Source organism: Poecilia mexicana, unplaced genomic scaffold, assembly GCF_051168715.1.
Source record: "Poecilia mexicana isolate PSO_F unplaced genomic scaffold, ASM5116871v1 scaffold_16, whole genome shotgun sequence".
NCBI classification, from domain to species: domain Eukaryota; kingdom Metazoa; phylum Chordata; class Actinopteri; order Cyprinodontiformes; family Poeciliidae; genus Poecilia; species Poecilia mexicana.
In genome coordinates this window covers 14,092,845-14,118,662 of record NW_028263385.1, presented here as the reverse complement: position 1 = coordinate 14,118,662, position 25,818 = coordinate 14,092,845, and the positions used below count along the sequence as shown (strand labels likewise).

The following is a 25,818-nucleotide window of genomic DNA, read 5'->3' as shown; positions in this document are numbered from 1 at the left end:
TGTCCCCTGGCTGGCTTAGGGGATATAAAGGCCTAGCATAAATGTACTGAATGAGGAGACAATTTGTTAGTAAAATAACCCCTTATACAATTACTGCAGAGTTTAATAAAAGAAATACTGGCCTAATAAAAAATACTGTTCTGACATCAAACAAATTAATAATTAAGAATTTTCAATTTTATCTCAGAATTCAAAGAAAATGTCAGAATTATGACTTTTTTTTTTAGAAGTCTGAGTCCCTCCATATTTGAGCAAATATGTATTTAATCTGAGAACTCAATTCTCAGATTAAAGTCGGATTTTTTTTTTAGTAGCCCTAATACTTTTCCGTACAACTGAGATGTGATGGTTGAACCCACAAAAAACACCCAATATGCAGATTGCTAAAAGCGAAACCGAGCAGCATGAAGCCAAGCGGTGAGCCCTAAAACACCGTCCGCGAGCCCCTCTGCCGCCGCTACCCGGAAACATTACAAGGGCCGGAAAGGACCAACGTTAGGGGAGCACACGTCACTCACTTTTACCCAAAAAAATATATCACCGCCGACTGACCAAAAATTCTCCTCGGCCCTCTAAATAATAATCTAATGAGCTCCCCGCCAGCGCAGAGCGGTCGGTAACCAAATGGCGAGGAGGCTGCTGCGGTGTTCGTCGGCGTTGATTTCGAGCGTTCACCCAGCTCAGCATCAGTGAAAATGGCTCTGGCTAACGACTGGAAAACAGCACGCAGAAATGGAAGCGCGCCGTAGCTAGCCAGCAGGCAGTTAGAAGAAGAAGAAGAAGAAGGCGTGCCAGGCCTCATCCATCTACAAACTCTGCTCTGTTACTGGATGCGTAGGTAAACATTTGCTGAATATAGGTTACGCAGATGTATATGCTAGCGCTAGCATCGTCAAGTTAACGTTAGTCGGCGTGCGTTTACAATTGTGCTTAGAGAGGATGGCTAACGTTAGCAACAATGTGGCTTTTATAAAATGCGTGTGGCTGCACATAGCCAGACACACTGAGCCGGAGTCTAACATGATGCTAAAGAGAACCGCCAAGTTTAGTTTTTCTTTTTTTCCCTCTACTAAATGTTAGCCAATGCTGTAACAGGAGCAACCGTTATTGCTCGCGCTTGAAACTAATGTTTACATGGTGAGGCGAATGGAAATCTGGTGTTAATTTGAGCATTTCTGGTCCATTTTTTTTTCTTTTTCTTTTTTTGCAGGATTGCTGATGTGCATTAAAATGAGAGGCAGTCAGATATGCATTAGATAATCTCCCTCATCTGCCAGGGGAGCTCAAATCCCCCTCCAAGGATTCATCTATTGAATTAGAGGAAACGGTAAGATTTATAGAGGTGAGCATAAACACATTTAAAGTGAGTTAAGTCTACGGAACACGGTGAACTTGAACTATCATTTAGTGACTAAATGTTTTTTCTCTATGGTTCTTTTTGAGATTTAGTTTTTTCTTTTGTGCATATATTTAAATATTTTTATAAGGTCGAATGTTTTTTCCCCCTATGGGTTTTATGTATGCGACTAAAATTTTCATAAAAAGATTTTATCTGAAACATAAAAAACTACATGATGCCAAAATTATGGACGGAGGTTCAAAATTAAGATTTTTAGGGAATTACTTTTAAAGCTGTGAGAAGTTGTGACCCAAAATTACAAAAATAGCTTTAATTTTAAAATTTCTTTGGATAGTATTACAAAACTGTATAAATGGTAAAAATAAGTACCAGTTAATTTACTTGTAAGAGTTGCGTTATTTAGCTTTTATAACATAATCATTACTGTTTAGTGATAAACTCTGAGATCATAATGGAAATGTGAACCTTGTAAACCTACTAATCTAAACACATTCTCCCAACATCTATCTATCTATCTATCTATCTATCTATCTATCTATCTATCTATCTATCTATCTATCTATCTATCTATCTATCTATCTATCAAAGAGCTTGCCTCGTTAACAGGTTCACTTGTTTAAGTTGAAGGAATACAAACTAAATCTGATATTTTAAAAAACAGTGTCCCATTGCTGCCACTCTTAAAGTACTAACAGGTTGCAGTTTGCTTTTATTAAAATCTTTACTTAGTTTAGGCTCATCTGACAAAGTTGGAATGCATCTAAGCTATTATTTTCTCTGCAGTTAAGAGCAGAGTTAGAAGTGGCAGACTCCGTTGAGGGCCCAACTTGTTCGGACCACTGTCAAGTGGTTGCAAGTTTGCAAGTTTTTGTTCACACCCTTCAAAGTCCACAAGATGCATCATGTTGATTTCTTATGAATCCCCTCCCGCCGCAGGTGTTTTTAGTGAACATGGAAGAGAGAAACAATTTACAAGTTTGGAGCGGAAGGGAATAATAGTTGGAAAGTGGCATTTAATTTTTCATATTATTGGAAGATTAAAAAAAAAAAAAAAAAAAAAAAAAAACAGAAGGCGTCATTGGGATGTTTGCCTGTTGCATAGAACTAAAACCAAGCAGGGCGAGTTCAGTGTTTTGGTCCAACAGATACGCTTTTCCACATAAACAAACACGGCCACAAAATTCTGACCAATCACGCAATAGCTTTGCATGCAGAAGGGGGCAAGAATTTTCCCACAGGGTTTGTGACGAGAAAGGGTGGACAATAAGAGGCTGAGAACAAAATGAAGATATTTTCGTCACACAACTGCGATAGTGAGAGCCGATTTCAGCTGTTTATTCTAGTTGACTACCAGTGATTCATAGCAACTCTCTTCAACTAGTTGGCTGTCAGGATTTGTGGTAATGTAACTCAGTTATTTTGATTTGATTGCTGTCATAATCTCTCATATTCCACAAGAGAAAACTGGCTCACACGGAGCTCAGAATCACCAGCAATGGAAATGAGGTCTAATAGCTCTAAATATATTTAGAAGAAGAATTTACAATTAAAGTATATGAGTGTTTTAAGCATTTTTTTTACTACCATGAGACATGCTATGAATAATTACATAGTTACAAAATAGTATTTATCAAATCAGATGAAAAAGGAAGTAGACTGTGATGACATGACCACTTATAGGTATAGAATCAGAGTACTTAGCAGAGTGGCAAAGTCACTTGGATATATTTTGCATCAGTTAATATTTACCACTATATTTTTTTCTTACTTAGTTTGTGTGATAATGTTAATTTGGTATGTCCAAAATTGTCTGTGACAAAGATTTAAAACCTCTCTAATATCCATCCATTCTGCAATAAATATTCTGCATAAAACTCAGTTATGTTTACCATTTGTGATTCATATCAGAAAAGATTCAGCATGGAAAGATTAAATGGTCAGATAATATAGTAATGAAGTAAAATGGGTCACTCTCTTCATTGCTTTGTTAAATATGCAAAATCTGCCTCTTTTCACACAGACGCCTACAAGGTGCACAATATTCATTCACAGAGAAAAGAAAATACCTTTGTGTTTGTAGTCAGTATGAGACCAATAATAAAAACAATTGGCATTTATACAGCTACTTTAATTGGGCACCACTCCAGCAGAACCACTCTAAGGTAAGTTATTGCAAATATAAAATGTTGAATGTTTTTTTGTTTGTTTGTTGCAGATGCTACAAAAGATCAAACTTTCACATATGGCACAAATTGTTAATTTCACTCTTGCTTCAGAAATATCAATGGGTGTGTAGATTTACTGCAACTAAAGTTTGTTGGTGCAAAAATTTGTTTTTGTTCCAAATTATATTTTGTAGGAAGAGATACTTTAAAACTGTCCTGCACTGTGTTAAATTTATATTTAGTGACAGTTTTAACAAATAGGTAGTAAACAGATTTTTTAAAATAAAGGTTACATACTTCTGCCTCTATTTTAATGTTATTGTATTTTGAAGAATAATCTGTCGGTCTGCATAAGGTGATTATTATCTTAATATAAAGATATATAAAGCCCTTCTATGACTTTCACCCCTTTTTGACTTTTGTGTTTTCAGCTGTAGGAACTCCTTGGCTGAACATGGATGGGGAATCTTAGGTGAAGGAACACAGTTATTCTCAAAGGAGACAAGAAAACCATCATTTGAACTGGTTCCTCAATAAAAACCACTGTTAATTAATTTCTGATGCAGTTGGGTGGGACTCGTCTACCTTATACCTTTGATCATCAGTTTATCACCTCAGCTACCCCACTGAGTTTGGAAGTATAGTTTGGGCAGTGGATGATCAAGAGGGAGTGGCAGCACCAGAGATAAACAATCTGGAGAGATGAACTTTAAGCTGTCTCCAAAGTAAGAACATAGTAGCATAGTCCCACTCTTAGGGTAAAGTCTGTCTTTCACCAGTGAGTGGTGGGATTACTGTAGCCGCTCCTAGCGCTGGAGGTTTGGCATCTGCACCCCCATGTGCCAGTGAGTGGGAAATGTTCCAATTTGGAAAATACAATCTGGACATTATAGAGATGTTAAGTGGGCACCAGGCCCACCAGTTCAAAGGCCTTGGTTTAGATCGACAGCTACAGCATCAGCAGCAAGTGCAACTACACCAGCATCAACTCCAGCAGCAGCAGCAGCAGCAGGCTGAGTCTTCTGGAGCTCTTCTGTCTGGACTTGGCTTGGGCCCCCTGCAGGGGTCAAGAGGTAACGCCTTTTCTGATTCTGCCTCCATTTTTGCCAAGATGAGTGCCCCTCCTCCCCCACCTTTACAACAACAGCCTTCCTCATCTCAGACCTCTCGCTCAAAGTCAAGCAAGATGAGCAGCAGCAGCAGCAGCTCGAGTCATTCTTCAGGCTACCCGCAGTTCCTGCGCTCTTTCCACCCGTCTGAGGCAGCACTAGCACAGGAGCAGTTACACCCAAGTGTAGGCCGCTTTGAGCACTTTACAGGGGGAAGTAGCAGTAGTGGGAGTGCTGGGGGATTAGGAGGATTAGTAACATCAGCACCTCCACCCCCTCCTTTACATCCTGGCCTCTCTGTCCCCCAGGCATCACCTGGCCCCTCCTCCTCCTCTCCCTCCCCATCAACATCTGTGGCCACCTCTAACAACCCTCCTAGCAGCAGTGCAGTCAGCTCTTTGGGACACCAGTTGGTTGGAGCCCAGTCTGATGCACGGAGCCTTCACCAACAATTTAGTTGCATGTTAGCTGCTAATCAATACTTTCTTTCTGGTGTGCCTGCTAATGCTAGCTTAGAGCAATTTCTAGTTCAACAGGGAACTCATAACCACTTAGGGATTGGGTTAAGTCAGGCAGCTGGAGAGCCTAGCACTAGCCTCGCTCCACCTCCTGCTTTGCACTCCTCCCATTCACATGGCCACTCCACCCCCCAGGCCCAGCAGCCTCCCCAGCAACCTCCCCAGCAGCAGCAGCTTCCACCTCATTCCCTTTCTCATCCTCACTCTCATTCTCATCCTCACCACCCTCTCCACCCAGGCTCCCAGGCTTCATCGCTAGGTGGCTTTGATTTCCAGGGCATTCCAGTGCTTTCATCTAATCAGATAGCTTCTCTGATGCAGCAGGAAGCAGGTCTGCCCCTTCCCTTACCACTTCACTTATCTTTATCGAAGGAAGATGGTAAAGGGGAAAGCAGTGGAGGCGGAAGTAGCGGTAGTAGTAGCAGTAGTAGTAGAAGGAAAAAAGCCATGGCTGGCTATTTGCCTCAAAGAAAATCCGATAGCGGCAGTAATAGCAGTAGTGGCCATGCTCACAGTAGCAACAGTGGTAATCCAAGCACTAGTAGTAATGGAGGGCTAAGTCATGGCCAGCCCCCAGCTTTGATTGGTAGTGGGGTTGGTATTACAAATATGGGTGGAGATCCATCATCTCTTCTTGCCTCTTCATCTTCATCCTCATCTGTAGTTTCTTCTTCCTCCTCCTCTGCTCCCTCTTCCACTGCTGCCTCAGTACTGGTTACTAATGATTCTCAGCTTTCTAAATCTGATAACCAGAGCTCAATGCAACCCAACGCTTCAGAGTCTGATTCAGAGCCCATTTATAGCTGTGGAGATTGTGGCAAAAGCTTCCCTCACCTATCAAGCCTTCGCAGGCATATGCGCATGCATGAGCCAACCACAGCAGGTACTAGCAATACTGCCACTACAGGCCCCAACCCCGTTTACATTAAAACTCAGTCTGACCCAAGCCTTCCCCATTCGACCCAAGAAACTCCCCAACCCTCGTCAAATTCTTGTCCTAGCCCAGACAAAATATTTCATTGCCCTGATTGTGGCAAAGGCTTTAAGAAAAAGGGGCACCTGCTGCAACATGGAGTTATACACTCTTCAGCCCGCCCATATGGCTGCTCCACCTGCTCTCGAGCTTTTAATCGTAGAGAGTCTCTGACACGTCATGAGAAGATTCATGAGGAAAAGCCATTCCGATGTCCTGCCTGTGGTCGTGCCTTCCGAGAGAGCACCTCTCTTCTCAACCATGCTGCCTCAGGCACCTGCGGCAAGCCAGGTAGGGGACCCAAACACCGGGGCAGCAAGACAGGAACTGATGGTGAGGACAGAGTCGGGGGAGGGGGTGGAGGAGGTAATGGAGGAGGGGGAACTTATCAAAGCAATAGAGGGGTTATTTATGGGAAAACTGAGGAAGAGGATGGTATAATCATTGTGAGTGAAGGAGAACCTAAATCAGGTTTAGGATGTGATGGTCTGTTTCAATCTGGAAGGGGAGGGAATTCAAATGACAGGGACAGAACAGATGGTAAATACCCCACTGACTACTCTCGGAATCGTTACACAGGCTACCATGATGACCACCGTTCTCAAGGTAATCCATCTCCGTGCTACTCTGGTGCCTCCCCCTGTGGAAGTGGGATGGCGGGCCCAGCTCTGAGAAAGGCTCCCTTGGCCCCAACTCTGCATCCACACTCACAGAGCCACAACCAGCACCACCATCCGCAACAGCAGCCCCACCTGCCTCTTTCTTCTCTACTGGATGACTCAGAGGATGATGTCACTAGCTCTGTCAATAATGCAATCTCTGCAATAACAGCAGCTAGCAACAGCGGAAATAGAGGGGATGATAGGGGAGACATAATAGGAGGTCTGCTAGGTGGTCTTGGTTTAGGACCTCTAGGCTCACCTTCCTCCACGTCTGGCATGGATAAGAATTTCCGAAGTGGTGGGAGCCAAGAGGCTATGAGCAGCAATCCACAGAATCCTACTACCAAACCAAAACGTCCTCGCAAACCAAGAGCTAAAAAAGATCCTGCAGCTGGTGGACAGCCCCCAAAACGTAGGCAGTACACCCCCAGAATGGGGCCCAGCGGGCTCCCACGCACTCACCTTTGCAGTGTCTGTGGCAAGGGGTTTGCACGCCGCGAGACTCTGCGCAGGCACGACCGCATCCACACTGGTGAAAAACCCCACCATTGCACCATATGTGGAAAGTACTTCAGAGAGGCTTTTCACCTCAGCAAGCATCAAACAGTCCACTCTGGTGCAAAGAATTACAAATGCACAATCTGCGGGAAAGAGTTTGGTTACTCCCAGAGCCTTAGGAGGCACAGCAAACTCCACCAGAAAGGGGAGCTGGAAGAGGTACCCACAACACCAGCTCCAGAAAGCCTCAACAGCTTTAATCCAAATACTCAATGTAGCGTGGCACAGGACAGGAGCCAGAATCCAGCACCAAGCACCTCTTCCTATTACCCCTACTCTCAAGACGTCAAGCCTCAAGACTCCAACCCTCAGCAACAGCCTCCCCCTCCACCCCAGTCACAGCCTCCACCGCAGCCTCGACTCTACACCTGTGCTATATGCTGGAAATCCTACCGTCATCACTTCCAGCTAACTGCCCATCACCAGATGGTTCATGAAGGTGGGGGTGACAAGTTATTTTCCTGTGAGGTATGTGGGAAACAGTTTGCCTACTCAAATAGCCTCACTCGACACAGGCAGTCTCAGCATGGAATTACCCGAGCTGAACAGTCTAACTCCCAAGAAGGCAGCAGTGGGTCTGGAGAAAACAGAGGTGGGAGTGATGTTAATCAGTCAGCTTCTGAAAGTGAGGCTGCCACCAATGCCCTGCTTCAGATGGCTCCATCCACTGAAGGCCATGGAGGGCAGAGTCTTAGTGTTGTCACTCATAGTCACCAGCAGCCACCCCCACAACCACCAGCTGGTTACTCCCCCCTCTTTTATGATGTTGCAACAGCCCAATCCTCCACTTCCAGTGCTCCATCCTACTCTCAGCCACTCCCCCCAAACTCCACAATCATGCCCCCGCAGCACCCACATTCCCCTGCTGGGGTGAAAGGAGAGCACATTTATCCAGCCGGATCCCGTAGCCGCACGCTTCACACCACTGCCCCGTTTCAGCCCCTCACTGAACTGCCCTCCACTGAACATCACCATCTGCATCACCATCATCACCTCTCCCACCATCATCCCCATCATCAGTTAGACACCCAGGCGCACCAACCATTTGAGTGCAACATCCCTCTGCCCCACGATGAAATGAGACGACACAAGAAGAAAAAAAAAAAGTCCGACAACAGAGAATGGAGGAAAAATAACTGGGAATCCCAAGATTTAGCGAGATTTGATGGAGTCAAACGGAAGAAAAAGATAAGCTGTACAATAAGAGGGCAGCAGAATAAGAAACAAGGCTCTCTTCGTTTGACGATTAAGCGAGGGGGAGGATCTGGTGGTGGTGGGTATAGGCTTATCAACACTGGAGGAATGAAAGTACAGATCCTGTCATCTCTCCAAGTTCCAGTGAAACGGTTCGGATGTCCCATATGCCCCAATTCCGTATTTTCCCGCAAAGCAGGGCTGCTGATCCACATGGCAGTTAAACACCCACGAAAGGCCTTGAGCGCTCAGGATCGGCTGAGGTGCAGAGTGTGTGGGAAGCAGTCTCACAGGCCTTTGACAGCCTTCATCCATCGAGCCTCCCATCGTGCCAGAGGGACTTTCTCCTGCCGTCACTGCTCCACTCGCTTCTGGAACGCTACACTTCTTCACAGGCACAAAGCGTCCTGCCGCCGCAGGGCTAAAAGACTGCAAAGAGGAGATGCTAAGAGGCTGAAGCTTTTGAAGAGACCCGGAGAAAGACAGACACACGACAGTCATGAGGAAATGCCATTCTTACAAGAACCGTACAGATATTGATCCTGGCGTCTGAAAGAAATGGCAAACGAGGGATTTTTGTTGTTCAGTTCTAAAATAGAAAAGAGAGAGGTAAAAAAGGGACTGGCAAAGGCATCTACTGCCTTTAGGAGAATTCGCCTCTTTTTCTGTTGCATCTATTCTATTAGAATGAGTGTGTTAACAACTACTGTAGAACATTATATTAAATATCACCAGAGATTCTTCCAGGTTATATTGGAAGATGTTCAAAGGTGTTTTCAAAGACGTGACTGTTTCCATAGGATCATAAATTAACCCCTTAAGTGCATTGACACTATGCTTGGCTGACACTGTGCAGTTATCTAGACAAGTTAGGTGAAATGACCTGCTAATGTATCTTCCCCTTCCACAACTAAAGTTCCCTGCTACACCTCTTGCTGTATGATAACGTCTCTGCTGTGTATTTTGTCTTGTTGTTGTTCACTTAGAGGCTCTGAGGAGTTTTTTATGTAAAGTGCATTTATTAGGAATAGGGACATGGGGACAAAAACCTTTTTTTTTTGTTAATAGTATGTCAGTGCATGTTTGTTCTATGGTCAAGTTTTTTGCTGAGGTTGTTAAAACACTCTTGCAGTATGTGATGGTTTATTCAGTATATCCCCAAAGGTTTGTAGTGTAAAGTTGATTTGAGAGTTGCCCCTATATTCCTTAGTGATTTAATCACATATAGATGAAATGTAAGTTTCTGGTAATTAGCATTACAGTAATTCCTCTCCTGCCAAAATGAAGAAGCCTTGCTTACGGTGTTCACTTTACGTTGTTTATTTGAGGATATTCCTAGCTTTTATACCACAGGATTAAAAACAGGTTAAACAAATCGACTGTAACATGTTAATCTCATGTTATTTGTATGCTCTTTTTAGCAGTGATTATTTCTACAGTACTTCTTCAAAGTGTGTTTAAAAACAAGGACCTATCATGATAAACAAATGTAATGTATTTGTGTGTAACCTAATCAGTCTTCATGCCAGTCTTCTACTTACCCCCTTATACGTTTGAATTGTTTGCTGATCTGCAATCATGTTTTCACTGTCAAACCTTGTTTTTTTTTTTTGTTCAACTCAATCTGATGAATTACATTTTTAAGAACATCGTGTCACTTTATCCACATATGAAATGTTCATACCCGTCAAGTTTTTGTTTTCTTAAAGAAAAAAAAATTCTAGTTTTAGTAGATTTCTATCACATTATTTACTGAGAAGTCAGTAGTTGATTATATTTCAGCAATGAATAAACCTTAAGTGTAATCATTTGTTTCTCTTTTATTTCATATCAGTAACATACAAGCAATAGAGTATAGTACAAGAAAAAGAGTGAACCTTATCCAAAGTTAGCAATTCATTGAGTGAACCAAAGTCTTTCAGGATGTAGTTACTATAACAATAAATTTCATTGTGTCAATTGCTTGAGGATAATTAATGGTTTTCAATAATCAACTTTAACACCGTTCATCCAGTCAGGCACTTTCTACACCAGCCTTGTAGGGGGTTTGGTTGCTTCCATGTTCAGTGGTTGGGAGGTCCAAAGAGTTTTTCAGGAAATATAAATATTACCCTGGAACAACAAAAAGCCCTTTTATTGAATCACTGTGCCAGTGCAGCAGGGAATGGAGGTGGCTCTGCTGAGGTGTTAAAGCCCATGTTTTGATGCCTGGCTTCAGCTGGTCTTCATTGTTGGCTCTGGTATCTGGTCTATTAGGCATTAAATAGAGGGAGTTCAGGTCAGGTGGCTTCCCTGCTTATCAGCTTACCACACTTGTTTTTTTCTTAACTTTTCATTAACACAATTGGATACTTCAGGCTGTGAACAACTTATTTAGAAATTACATTTTGCTGTTTATTATTTTAAAGAGTCAGTCCTGCGAAGGGTTGTGTGGGCTATAGCAAACCAAATACTTCTGTATGAAAGCTTCAGAACTGACCAGTGGTTGAATATATATTGATCTATGTGTGAAGAATTAGTAGGCTATGGGCTTATTTCTTTGAATTGAACTAATAAATTTAATTTTCACATTTTTGAGACGCTCCTTTAGCTGCTATGAAAATAATTGGCTCTCACTCGTGGCGCCACAAGATGGCAGTAAGCAACTCGCTATAGTGATCTTGGCCTGGTGGGAATGAGTTGCGCGGTCACATGGATGAAACTGTGATAGGAGAGGTCTGGTGAGGTTGGGTGCTGGATCAAGTATGTGAATGATGTGGCTGTTTTTGTTTACTACAGGATTAATACCTCACAGTAACCAAAGTAATCTAGCAGCCGTGTCAAAGTTATTTTTAAAAAAATTAAATGACGTAAAGTTTGAGCTTTCTTCTGATGTACATTTACATATGGAGCAGTAAAGCAGAGTTTGGGATTTATTTTGCTTGTACTTTTAAACATATGTGATTGATACATTTTAATGTGAGGTTCACTGATCATCAATCAATAAGGGACATTGTTGATCTGGAATAAGTGGAATCAACAATCTTACTGCCTAACGTGTTGATGCATTGTTATTAGTTATCCGTACAACAGCCATGAAATGCATTGCTATGTTGCCATGTCTAATCTTCTTGAACCTCTGCATGAGTCAGGAGGAAGACAGGTGAATTCCTGTGGCGCGCTTTGTTTTCGCACGCGCTTTGCAATGTACAGTAGACGAGACAAACCCTCGCGCTCTCTTCCCTCTCCCCTCGCTGGTCTCACGCGGCAGTGGCATGCACGCGGGGGGGAATCCAAGCGGGCGGGTTTGTTCGACCTATTTCTGTCCAATGGCTCTCTCTCCGGGGGCGGGGTAACCGCTGGATTAGGCCAATCAGAGCCCGGAGCGCGAGCGGACAAGGCTCGCTCTTCGCGTGTCTCACCCACGTGAGCTGGAACAGCTATTGTACGCCGGCAGGCAACGTGCAGAAGCGTTCCTCTCTCCTGAAAAAAACAGCACACTCACGTTTTCCGTGGATTACAAGGGAAACTGGAAAAGTCGTGCAATTGTGACCAACCATTATAAAGACGGGAAACCTAATTGAACTAGAATAGTCCGAGGTTCAATTCTGTAGGTTTTACAATGCAAAAAATAAACATACGTTTATAAATATTAATGTTTTTGATATGTATTATTCAAAGTTCACACTAACTAAAAAAAAAAGCATGTACCCATAATAAAACTGATTTCAAATATTCTGTTGCTGTAACGAGAATTAAAAAGAAAAAATACGAAAACAAAACGAAGTCATACTGTCTATATCAGTCAGACAAAACAAACTGTATGGCAAGCTAATTTAGCATATAATAGCTTGATTAAGCTCTTCTAACCAGTACAGTGCAACATGTTCAAATATTATGGTGACATAGTGTCACCTATGTCCATTTATTTTAATTCTGATACCCCTTGAGCCAGGTGACTCATGAATTTATGACATTACTATCCCTGGTCAGATGAAAATAACTCAAAGTGACCTCCTCGTGTTTATTATTTGTTGGTCATTAAAGCACGTTTTCACAGTAAACTATGAGCAGAATATAGAAAACTGGTTTAGATTGTCAGTTGTTAAAATGGGAATCAAACTCCCCTCAGTCAGACGTGGACAAACTCAGGCAAAGTTGGTAGAAAATGTCCTGGGATAGAGGTTACAATTTAGTAACATGAACTTGACCACGAAACAACCAAAATTACAAAAGTACAGACTGGCAAAAGGCTGAAATGAGCACCACCCTCTGGTATAAAATGGTGGTATGAATTGGTGAATTGGCTGAAAGCCTGCATCAAGTTTATATACTGCAACAGAGACTTTTAGTACTTGTTTTAAAACCAATCTTTTGTAGTCAAATCCAAATATGATCAAGACTTGGACAAAAGTCTTGATCGGAGCAATGCATTATTCTGAAATAATATTCCATCCTGCATATGACAGAATGTCCAAATGCAATGTTTAAAATTATGAAACTATTACAATGAACATGAACAGATGTCAAATAATACTCCTTCAAGTTAAAGATACCTGTGTCTTCGTGCATGTTGGCAAAGATGACTTTTGATATCTCTGTTTTGAAACATGACTTACTGAAAAATAAGCAAACAGATTTTAAAGAATTTTATTTCTGGAATTATAAAGTGCCACCAAAACATGTGATTTAATCTCCTCCAGGCCTGTTGACCTTATGAAGGTGTGATTTCTGTGTGCTCTAATGCTGAAGAGAGAAAAATGTACAGAACCCTGAGGGACTAAGAACCAATATCATGCGAGAGCTCAGTAAAATTATTAACTTCATGTTGTTGTTTTTTTTTCATTATTTAATATTTGAGTTCCAACCAGCTTTGTTTGTTTTGCCTCTGTGTACCAGAAACCCAGATGATTGGACTTAAATTACTTACTGTCCATGATTCCAAAGAGAGGAACAATGCCTGTGCCACATGAAAACAGCTGGTGTCTTTCTGATGAGACGATCTTGTAGTCAGATTGAATTAACATGCAGAGGGTCCATATTCACTTACGTCAGGTAGTTAGAAACCCAAATTGTCTGTGAGAACTTCAATTTACTTTTCAGAGACATGCACATTTATAAATAAAGTCAAATATTTAATCCTCTACTGATACTCCAAGCTTTTAATCTGTTTTCTTCAGATTTTTTTCTTTAACTAATAGTTAAATGGTTTGTTTTATGTTTAATGTCTTTATTTAATTAATCATGTTGGTGAGATTTTAATAGATTATCTACTTTATTAACAGTGAGTTTCAATATAAATATTCAGTTTCCATCTTGTGTCAGTATATTTTTCATATTTTAATATATTGATCACAATCTTTTCTAGGTCTGCAACTAAGACTCCTTGTAAAAAATATGTAAACATAATGGCCTTTCAATCTCCACACCACAGGTCTTTAGAGTACCCAAAGTACGAGTAGCAGTACTTCAAAATACTTCAGTAGCAGTAAAATGTAGCTACCCAACATATTACTCAAGTAAGAGTAAAACCCAGACAAAAATGTTATGTCAAAATGACTACAAAATAACAGATTCAGGTTTTTTCAAACTAATACTTACCGTCGGTAATTCTGTGTTGTACAACAGGGTGAAGTACTTCCAGTGCTAAATGGCACGGCAGACTCAGCAGCTAAAAAAAAAACATAAGAAAAACAAACCTCGTACACAAACAAGAAATCTCACTTTAACTTTAGCTGTATGCGTGTCTGTTTCTCACTCGGTTTTTTTCTTAATTTGTTGAAGTTACTCACAGTGGGTAGAGTATCCAGAAATTTTGCTCAAGTAAGAATAGAGATATAAAAATATTACTCAAGTCAAAGTAAAAAGTACAGTGTGGTAAATCTAATCGAGAAAGTAATGTTTTTCCAAGTATAATGTAACTTACTACCCACCTCTGCTCTATGCCATATTTCAAGAATATAATTGACTATTAAGTGGTTAAGTACATTAGTACGAAAGGGTTTCTAAGAAATGGAAACAAAACGGACAGAAATTGGCAGTGATGAAATGACCCTGAGGCCAGGGGGAAGTTTGTTTTGATTTTATGTCACAACAACCTGCCATACACAGCCTGCTCTCCTCGAGGTGCGCACGAGGGTAGGTGTGTCTCATAAATAAATGAGTGATCTAGCCAAATCCGCGGCTACGCCCCTCTCGCCTGTTCCGCGAGGCGTGACGTCACGTGAACTGCCCGTGTCCGTTCCAGCTGAGCGCGAGAGGCAGAGGACGATCGGACGTGGACGTCGCGCGGCCCCAACGCAGATCCCAGCCCGTGCGCCCGTGACTGCATCCACCGGATGAGGAAAAAAAAAACAGTAGAGACAGAAAGAAGAAACGAGCCGCCCTCCTCCTCCTCCTCCGCCTCCTCCTCCTCCCCCCCGCTGACGGACAGCAGAGCGCCACAGCAGAGAAGACAAGCAGCAACACAACTTGTCATCTGACCAACACACAGCTATTCCTTTGACCGCTGCTGCTTCTTGTTTGTTTTTCTACATGCACTCTTTTCCTACGAGGTTATTCTTGCTGTAACGGCGGAAGGATTTTGTTGTTGTTGTTGTTGTTTGGTTTTTGTTTTGGGATTTTTTTTTCCGAGTCCAGGACGAGAAATTTGGGATACCGCTTCGCAGTTGTGAGTTGTGACATTTTGTTTTGCCTCCGCTGTGCGGTTTTATTGCTCTTTTATAGACGGTATCAGCCTGACTGTCCCTCTCACTGCAACGTCTCGATCTACTCTACAGTTTAATAACATCCAATAACAATGGAGTACTTTGAAGAGAATTTTTATACAAGGAAATAAGGATCTCTATAGCAACAACTGCAAGGTAAATAGTTTCACCTCATTAATAATGTCTTATGAGTATTTTACACAGTGTAACTGTGATATGAAAGCTATTTTATTCGTCATGAATTCATCTTAAATCAAGTTTTCTCTCTCTGTGTGTCCATCACCTTTCACCCCTCCTGCATACAAACAAACAGCCCGCCAGTATACTTGTCCTATTGGTAGGTTCTCTGGTCAGATTGCCTCAGTACTTCAGGTGCAACCCCCCCTCCCTTCCCTCCTGTCCAGGATGTCCAGGCAACTCTCCCAGCTTCCGACCCCTGACCTGCCAGCTGGTGCAAGCCCACACTTTGGGAGTTGTACTCAGCCTGCAGGCTCCCTCACTGGGGGCCACGTTAACTCCATGGCCGGTTTAAAGTCCCTCCTGCAGCAACCCATGAAGGGAGACCACCGGCTGAAGAATCCTTGTGACTCAAAAGGTGAGGAACTTTGTCTGTCTTTGTGTTATGCCAGTTCCACCCATTTTTGTTGTAGTATCACCTTGAAGCAGTTGATTCACTCACAAAGCTTCACACCCCAGTCTCATGTGCCAGCACACATGACTGGGATGACTTCTCCATGACCCTCATGAGTATTCTCCTGGATTATAAACCCGGCTGCAGTTTAAAGTTAGGATCCAGATTACAATGGAATTGTTGAGATGTTTCACCTTAAGCTGCTCTGCATAATGCACACAAGCACCTTCTTTGCCAGACAGAAGTACAGTCATTGTGAGATTTGTTCAGGAACTTGTTTTCATGTTCTTGTAGCAAATTATACTGCAGTTCGACTACCATCTGGTCCATCTGGGCGTTTGTGTTTATGATTGTGTAATAGAGATTTGGAGAATAAGTGCATCCACCTGCCATTCTGAGTAGCTTTTGCATGCATTTGTAATCAAAATCTCTAAAACAAACAATTTTTTGTTGTTGTTGCTTTTCTTCTATGGCAGACAAAGACAGGCTGGACCTAGACGAGGATTCTTTGGGAGTGTGCTCCATGAGGAATGGCAATGGGATAGTCAGCAACAACAGCAGTAACGGCTGTGGAGGTGGCAGTGCTGGAGGAAATGGCGGCTCGGGCTTCAACCAGTTCCTGGGACCTCTCATGTGGGATCGCACCCTGCCTGCAGACGGCGGGCTCTTTCAGCTCCAGTACATGGACTTGGAGGAGTTTCTGACCGAGAACGGAATGGGCAGCATGCACAACAACAACAGCTCCAGCTCGGCCCAGATCCCCTCACAGAGCTCCCAGTCGGCCGTGCCCAACCAGAGCTCCCAGTGCCTACCGCCCTCATCGCCGCCTGGATCTTCGTCCTCATCGCCCTCTTCCTCGTCTTCGCCATCTCTCATTGGCCTGGAGGTGGCCCAGCCGCAGAGTCAAGGAGCAGGAAGCGACTGTCTACATGGTGAGTTGGAGGTTATTGGAAAAAAAAGATAAAAGTTGTGATTTGTTTGAGTTTGCAATTTTATTCCCACATGATTTCCATGCAAGCATCCATAAATATCAGCATGTTTGGAAACATGACTGAACGCAAGTGAAGTTTTTATATTATATAAATATTTTGTACTTTTATGCAATAGCAGAACTATTGCCAAAATGACCCTTATTAATATTTAAAAAGTGTGCAATTTTTTTTGTTTATTGCAATGGTTATCACAAAATATAACAATCAAATTTTATCTCCATATCGCCCATTTCTTCACGCCATTTTTCAGGTTTGTCTTCACACAAATGGTTTGTGAAGACCATTCATAAATGGTCTTCACAAACCATTTATGATCTGCTATCTTCCATAGCAGATCTTCCATCTGAAGATATGGAAGATGCTTCCATATCTTCCATATCTTCCATAGCAGATCTCCCATCTGATACTTCCATACCTTCCATCTGCTATGGAAGGTATGGAAGTATCTTCCATTGCAGCAGCGATGGAAGATACTTCAACACAGCTTTTAATAGTTTACAAGCTTGAAAGGACAAAATGTCCCACGCTACTGATTTCAGATTATTTAATGGTCGTTTAAATGCAGCCAAGGCTATGTAGTGTCTGTCATTTGGTTCTTCTTTGAGTTTAAACAAATAGCAGTGACAAAGCATTTTTCTGTGGTCTGGGGTCACAGTGAAGGCATGAGATAGAGTCACATGGCCCTAAAGGCAAAATCTAATTTAAACATAAACTACAGGATTTAGGTTCCTAGTGAAAAGTTGGTTGAGTTTTTGGGGGAAGCTGTAAGACCACTGAGGGATAGTACTCAAGAAAACTCTTTGGCTTTTTTGATGAGTCAACTCCACAGCAGTGACGAGAGGCTTTGCTGTAGCTTGGAATGCGATCTATGTACAGCAGTGTACAGTGCGATCAGCAAGCTCCCTCTCTCAGCCAATAATTGATGTGCATCAGGGTCAAAACACTGCCGGGTGAGGGAAAGACACAGTGAGAGCAGTGTGCAGAGTGTTTGCAGTGGTGCGTCTTTAATCTCTCCCTGCTTCACACGCCACGGCCATGTGCACGCGTCGGTACACGTGAAGAGGATGGGAGTATTGCAGTGAGGGAACTAGAGGCAGGCCCAGGCCGAGACGGAGGAGGAGCCCCGCAGAGAGGAGGGGGAGGAACAGAGCAACAGGAAGAGTTTCCTTCCCTGTGCTGCTGGACTGTTTTTGCATTACCACGATTATTTACAAGTGTAAAGTGTTATTAGAGAAGACTGCAGGGATTGTGTGGAAGATCATCAAACTGACTAGCTTTTAATTGCTTTATAAGTTAAAAAAAGAGGCTTCTGTCATTGTTAGAATGCTGTTGTACAAGTTCTGTAGAGTTTTTTTTTCCATCACATCTCCTCTAGATAAAAAATCCAGATATTGACTATCAGAACATGTGAGTAACAGAGCGCACCAAAACCAGTTTGCACATCATCCAGCATCAGAGCAACCCAGAACAAAGGGCATGCAGTTCAAGAAAACCTTCTACCAGGTGGTTGGGCTAACTGGTTCCTGATGTTGGGCTGCTGAAGCATGGCACAAGCAGTCTAGCTCTCCTGCTGTAAAGTGATGGTAATCCTGCCGATTGGGCAATATGGCCATTGTTTTACTGTGATTAAGGCGTTGGCATTTTTGAACACCGAGATTAGAAGTAAACAGTACGCACCTTGTATAAAACTATGCCCTCATATCACCAGCACATTGTACTGGCACAGTGTAGAATAGATAGGTGGTTTCACATGGTTAACAGGTAGTTATGGTTACTCTTAAAAAAACATATTTTTGTACAGAGATAGTTAAATCAGTGTATATATTTGTGCACTCATTGGGGTAAAGTAACCAGTTGTGGGCCTAAAGTTGGTTGGGGTTAGTGTATGGCCCTTTATTAGCCCCATCTAAAGAAAGAGATTTTAAGAAAGGAGGGGGGTGGTTATATAACACTTCCATTTGTAAATCTTTCTTTTGACCTAAGTTTTATTACAATATAACGGTTATTGCCTTGATAACTGATTTGATTATTTGACTCAGATCGATCAGGTTAATTTGTTGTTGTGGTTATAGTTTACACAGCGGAACAAATACACACAGTACGACTCTTGGTAGGCAGTTTGTATAGTTGTTAAGTTATATTAACACGAGTTTGTTTTTAATCTCCAAAAACAAAAAAAAACATTTCTAAAATTATACCTTTTTTTTTTAAATAAAACCCATTTCGTGTTATTTTAAAAGTTAGTGAGATGTATATTATGTTATATAATAGTGTTTTTTTATTCGTGAAGTTTTTGTAAATAAGTCAGGTACTCTGAAAAACGTGCGCACCTTTTCATGAAGGCTGTGTGGAAAAAGCTCACCTCTAAATCAGCTGCAGGCTCAGGAATGTTTGCAAGTCTCTGGCACTGAGAAGAGCAGCTCTCTGCTGCCCTCTGGTGGCCATCATGACGATGTTCACATCTTTTAAATGTTTACCACTAGAAAAATCATCTCAGTGTGAGTACTTATTTTAACTACATTTGCTCAGATTGTGCCGATTTCCAGTTTTCACCAATTTCAAAATTAAACTTTAGCATACCAAATGAAAAACATGCTGCTAATTTTTTTTTTCATGGAACTAGTAGCTTTGAATCTAAATCTAAATTAAAAGAATGACAACACTGTCACCATTTGGGAGAGATTCTCAGATTCAAATCTCTGGCCAGTTTATTCACTTTAACCTCTGTAGGATTATTGTGGATTAATTAACTTAATTCATCTTCTCCTTTATTTCCAGGTGGTCATACGAGTATGAATGACTCCTGCGAATCACCTTCATCCTCCTCTTCCTCCTCCTGTCCTCCTTTGCTGACGCCCACGGGAAGCGGACCGGATGCGATTGGAATGTTTGAGATGGATTCGTCAGACATGGCCATGTCCAGCACCTCTGGAGAGCAAGACTTTGACCCCAGAAGGCATTCCTTCAGCGAGGAAGAGCTGAAACCACAGCCGATGATCAAAAAGGCACGCAAGATCCTGGTGCCTGATAACATGAAGGTGAGTCCAGAAAGAAAACTCAGATTCTGTTGTTTTTGTTTCTTTATTGGATGTTAGGTTAGAGGCAAAATGAAAAAGGAGAACAAATTTCAATCAACTTCTGCAGGATTTTGCTGATTGTTTGTTAAATGCACATGAAAATGAGCTTTCTGGTGTTATCCATGACATTTCAAGAGACCAAAATCTGCACATTGGATTTTCACTGGACAGACGCCCTCTGCTCAATCGACAAATGAGGAAATAACACTTTTAGCCGTGATTCACTTTTAAATGAATCACAAACTAACCTGTGATACAAATGAGTAACACAGTGCAGAAATAACTGACCTTTATAACAGATTATTCAGAAAAAGGCACACAGAGATCTCTGCTCATATTTAACAAATAAGTATGAAGTTCAGAAATGTTGCCTTTACACAAAACTGCAAAAGTTTGTTTAGCTGATAATCTGTTCTGTATATGTTTTAGCTTTAAGAATACATGTTATTTTATGGATAAAAGGTAAATTAGCATAGCACCAAGAATCACTCGATTTCCAGAAACCCCAAAAATTTTTTCCGATTAGTAAACGTAAGTTCCAACAAGACTCCTTACTGTGAAAGTTTTTACTACATTTACTATAGACTGTTAGCTATTTTGTTACTTATATTAGTTATTTTGTTGGCTATCTTTAGTGTTAAGAAGGTGTAAGCACAGAGATGTAGGAAGTTGTATTTTCTACTGTGTTTCTGAGGTTAATTCTGGCTGCGAGACAGCGAGAGAGAGCAAGACCTTCAGCAGATTCCAAATGTAGAATGTAAAGTCTGCAGTCATTTGTCAAAAACGGTTAAATCCTGTTATTCAGAAACTGTTCTGACACACAGTGTGACGTCTCTACTATAAATAATCAATAACGCTTAATGCATGGAGAGTATTTTGAAAGATTTTGCTGTACTTTATTGTATTATAATTCTTACAGAAAATTTGAAATTGGCCAAAATCGCTAAAAGGAAAGACGTTTGGTTGAGTATATAGTTTCACTACGTCACAGTGGTCATCAGCTCTGGTCCACTGGTCCCACAATCCTGCATGTTTTAGATACAATTTATATGATTGCATTCGGGTTTTTTTTTTTACCATTGAGTCAACTTTTGCAGAAACCTGATAATAACTCATTGATTTAAATTAGGCACATGGCAACAAGGAAACATCTATACAAATGATTAACACTGAGCTGAACTGAGAGCTTTCAATGTTACGGTTCTTTGGTGACCTTCTGGATGAGCCATTGGCTCCACCTTGAAGTTATTCTGATTGGCCAGCCACTCCTGGTGCATGTTTGTGTTGTGGATAGTGACTGTCATTGTGGTTCAGTGGAGTCCTAACTCCCTAGAAATGGCTTTGTAGGCTTATCCAGTATATCAGGACATGATGTGTTGCTTTTTGAGATATCTTAATTGATTCCTATTTGATCAGGGTAAGTGAAATCGAACCAAAAAATGCTTTTAATCATTGTTAATTCATGATTTTACCACGAGGGCAAATTGTTTTTACACAAGTTTCACTAATTAATTAAAGAAATATGTTTGAACAAGCAAAAAAACAGAAGAACTTTGTAAGGGGGAAAACTGTAGATCCTTGTCTTCAAGTTTTCATTTGTGTTTGTTGGTGAAAGCTCACTCACATGCTAAAACCACCAAATGTCCTTCCTGTGTTTGTTCCCCTAGGACGAGAAGTACTGGACCAGGAGGTACAAAAACAACGAGGCGGCGAAGCGTTCCCGGGACGCTCGCCGCCTAAAGGAGAACCAGATTTCGGTGCGGGCCGCCTACCTGGAACGAGAGAACGCCGCCCTCCGACAGGAAGTGGCCGAGATGCGGAAAGAACTGGGCCGCTGCCGCAACATCCTTAGTAAATACGAGAACCGTCTGGGCGACCAGTGATGGAGGAAAAATCAGGAAGAGGAGACAAATTAAACTTGAGACTCCAAATTACCGGGATGGTTTGACAGACTCAATGAGTTGAAAATCATAAAGAGAAGGACACTGACGATTAAAACGATGAATGTATAAGTCAAGGAAAAGGGTTGTGTACTGAAGCTCAGGTGTCTTGTTTTGTTGAGCTATTAAAAGTGATTGATGGAGAGAGAGAGTAATTTAACTGATTAAAAAAAAGATGTGACTTTTAAGGGTTTTGTTATTGGAGAATTGTATATTTTTATAATACTTAAGAAAAATTTAGAGGGAGAGCAAATGCAGAGAATAATTTTGTATATTTTCTACATGTTTTGGACACAGAAATGCAGAGAAGCCATGGTGAACATCATTTTCTTTTAGATGAGTCTGGAGTTGTCAGCCATTGATGCTTTAGTCACGATGCAGCAGCACGGTTGAGGACGTATGTAATAATTTGTAATATAGAGAGCAAAAATTATCTTAAAAATCGTATTGTTGAGCATTTTGTGGATTTTTTTCTCGAGCACTTCCTTTTTTCTTTTTTTTTTTCCTGTCACGTAAAGGTCACTGAGCATGCTCAGTAGAGACAGAATGAGAGACACGAGGTGTATTCAGCACTTGTCTTGACCAGGTCTTGTGGTTTTTTTTTTTTCTTTTTATCTTTTTAATAGACAATTTCACCCTGTCGACTGGTGCATATTTCTGAAATCCGTTTATATCTGGATCTGTTTTTTTTTTTTTTATTTCTCTCTCTCAGCGCAGTGCTTTGTGATGTTATGGAGCCCTGGATAGTCCTGCTCCTCTGCATCCTCTTTGAATCCATATATCCATGCTTCTATTTCTGCTTGCTCCCACGGTTAAACTCTTCCCATACAGTGTTGTAACATACTCTAAAACCAGCCCCCCACCAGTTAGGCGCAAACCGATACTTCACTGTATTAAATAATCACACTTTAGAAGGAGATACATTTTGAATACCCCCCTCCCCCCATTGACTGGAATAGTGTAACGTTTTCCCAGATTTCTGGGACAAACAAAAGCCAAGATTCCCCGTGTGGATCCACAGAGCTCGTTGCTATTTAGTGCTTTTTCCCAATAGCCACCTGTCTGCTTTCTACTGTATCTAACAACACCTACACAAGGGCATGGTACACAGTGTTATTATGTTCCTGGGGGAGGGATGACTAGCGAAAGTGTGTGATTTTAATCCCTTTAATGACCATGATGGTAGTTACCATTACAGCTATTGTTATTGTTATAATTATGATGATTACCCTCTTATTGTTATTATTCTATATTACTGAATGTTTTTCTTTCTTTGGAGAGACATGATCTGTTGCATCTAGAAACATCTTTTTGAGTGTTCCTCGGAAATACTCGCCCTCGGACATTCACTTCTGCTCCGGACTCCACCAACACCACCACTGTTTCCTCCGCCCCAGTGGGTTTCACAAACTCGACTCATGGGCCTGAACGTGACGTTCATGCAGACTTATTTTACCTTCGTCTTCTGTTTTCGAGCTGCGTCAGGACTGTGCACACGGCTGCAATGCTCCTCGGCGGTTCCGTACAGCCTGTATCATCATCTCAGTCAGTGATCGTTTGCTCTACCCAACGAGATCCGGTTTCCAATATCCTCATAGATGTGGTTGGTGAACCTTGTAGTGACTGCTGCATAACTAGTGTTCATGGTGCCCAACCCCTCCTCCCTCTCCCCAGCCAGTCTGAGCTGGCTGGTTTTGGATGTAGTCGCAACTTCCCAAACAAAACGAAGCAAAAAGAAAAAAAAACAAAACAACAACAACAAAAAACAACAAAAAAACACCAATAAAAGATTGTTCTCATCCACGGCTGCTCTGTTTTGACTGTTTCTTCATAAGTTTGTGTTTCACATTAGCTAGCTCCATCTGGAAATAAAGTTGTGTTTCTAGAGGGGTGGGAAAAGAGTCGGTCAAAGTTCGGAGTGATAGCCAGACTGATTTGTCTTGGGATGCTCCAGGGCTGTTCTGATCTTCTTCTTGTTTGTTCACATTGCACGCATTCCTAAGCCTGTCAGCTGTCTGACAAACTCTGTGCTTGTCCCTTTGGATATTTGGGAAATATTTAACATCATCGTTAGAGATGGTGTTAAATATGGCCTTGCAAAAGTATTAATCTCCCTTGAACCTTTTCATATTTTGACACTTAAAACAGCCAAACTGAATGCATCTTAGTGGGATTTTGTGTGATAGACCAGCACCAAGGAGCACATGTCTGTGAAGTGGAAGGAAAACATCTACTGGTTTGTATAAATCAGCTTTCTTTGCAGTTACAGCTGCAAGTCTTTTTGGGGACGTCGCTCTGCACATAGAGAGTGAAATATTTCCCTGTTTGTCTTTGCAAAATAGCTTAAACTCAAGTACACTGCAAAAACACAAAAATCTTATGAAGTATCTTGGGCTTGTTTCCAGGGCAAAATCTTAGTATATTAGAAATAAAACAAAACTAACCTATAAATAACATCTCAGCAAAATTAAATCAATAATATATTAATGTTTATTTAAAAAAGTATTAGTTCCACTGGTAGATTTTTTCACTTAAGTAACATTTTTATAAGTTAAATAATCTGCAGGTAAAGGCAGTACTTTTAAAATCAATATTAGCCAATTACTAACTTGCAAGCATAATGCTGCCACCACCATGTATCCCTGTGGGAGGATGAATTCAGTGTTTCATGGTATGTTAATTTTTTCCATTCATGTTGCCCAAAAAGTTATAGTTCAGCCTCATTTGAATGATACATATTCTTCTGCAAGTTCCCCTATGACTTGTGGGCCAGAGGTGAGTAGTAACCAGTTGCATTTATTTGAGTAACGTTAAAAATAACAACAATAATAATAAAACAAACAAACAAAACGACTTTTAAGAGGAGTTCTACATCACCATACTTTTTGTTTTCACCTGAGTAATGTTATTATGAAGTATCGTTATTCTTACTTGAGTAAAAAGTTACATGTCTACACTTTATGTTCAAGTGAGACCTCTTGTTTGGATACAATCTTTGTTACATTCACCGGAAGTACTTTAGCATCTTCTAACATATGGTAAATTAAAGTCTGTAAGTATTAGTTTTAAATGTTCTATTAAAAAAGAAAATTTGGGTAGCACTTTATTTGAAGGTGCGTGCATAAGACTGACATGACGCTGTTATAAACCTGACATAACACCTATCATGAACATGAGGGAGTCTTCATGAATGTTTACGACTTGTAATGAAGTCTGGTTCGCTAAATGACACCTCTAATGCAAAATTGACTCTTTTACTTGGTTTTTAATGTAAGTTTTATCGCAACTTTGTATAAAAGTGTAATTATTTATCAAATAATGTTAGATAATGCACTTTTAATGCAACCTTTAATGCAAATATGTATTAAAAGTGTCAGTATTTACTGAAAGACACTTCATGACCACAGTGATAGACGGTCATGAAGACTCTCATCTTCATGACAGGTGTTATGTCATGTTTATGTCATGTAATGTGAGTCTTAAGCACACCCCTTCAAATAAAGTGTTACCAAAAAGGGATTTGAAAAAAGAAATTCTAATTGAATTTGATATTTTGTTATTTTTAAAAATCTTTTGTTCTTTATACCAGAATTTGAACATATCTTTATATATTTTTTCTATCTGATGACATCATTTTAAAATATTAAATCAGATGTTGTGATCAATTGCTGCTCAGTACTTGAGGATACTTTTCACCACATACTTTTTTACTCCAAGGTATATACAGTACATTCTCCCAAAGTGGTTAACCTGCTGAATGTAGCTGAAAGTGTCAGCTATACCACAGCTGTGTTGTCAAAAATAAAAACTTGTTTACATGTCTATTCATAAGCTTGTCAGTCTGTGCTGTCTTAACAGAAATGGGTGAAAGGTCCCTCAGAGTGGAATTTTCCTCATTTCTCTTCGCCTTCAACACAAAACAGATGTGAGCTCCTGGGTTCTCTGAAACCACC

General features: G+C 41.1%; 2 protein-coding genes across 6 annotated transcripts; both read left to right on the top strand.

Annotated features, from left to right (window-relative positions):
* The first annotated feature begins 454 nt into the window (after positions 1–454).
* On the top strand, positions 455–10,344 carry LOC106929672 (uncharacterized). 5 transcript variants are annotated; one of them, XM_015006761.2, is made up of 4 exons: positions 455–838; positions 1,211–1,327; positions 3,957–4,598; positions 6,705–10,344. In XM_015006761.2, exons 3-4 carry the CDS (start codon positions 4,382–4,384, stop codon positions 9,077–9,079), a joined length of 2,592 nt encoding a protein of 863 aa, XP_014862247.1. In that variant the 5' UTR covers positions 455–838; positions 1,211–1,327; positions 3,957–4,381; the 3' UTR covers positions 9,080–10,344. The 5 variants fall into 5 exon arrangements, with proteins under 5 accessions (XP_014862247.1, XP_014862244.2, XP_014862245.2 ...); XM_015006758.2 differs by having other exon boundaries at positions 3,957–10,344; XM_015006759.2 differs by having other exon boundaries at positions 1,211–1,342; positions 3,957–10,344.
* Positions 10,345–14,729: 4,385 nt separating this feature from the next.
* Positions 14,730–23,668, top strand: dbpb (D site albumin promoter binding protein b). The gene is made up of 6 exons (XM_015006763.2): positions 14,730–15,188; positions 15,298–15,381; positions 15,539–15,820; positions 16,333–16,788; positions 19,627–19,886; positions 21,593–23,668. Exons 3-6 carry the CDS (start codon positions 15,631–15,633, stop codon positions 21,806–21,808), a joined length of 1,122 nt encoding a protein of 373 aa, XP_014862249.2. The 5' UTR covers positions 14,730–15,188; positions 15,298–15,381; positions 15,539–15,630; the 3' UTR covers positions 21,809–23,668.
* The last annotated feature ends 2,150 nt before the right edge of the window (positions 23,669–25,818 follow it).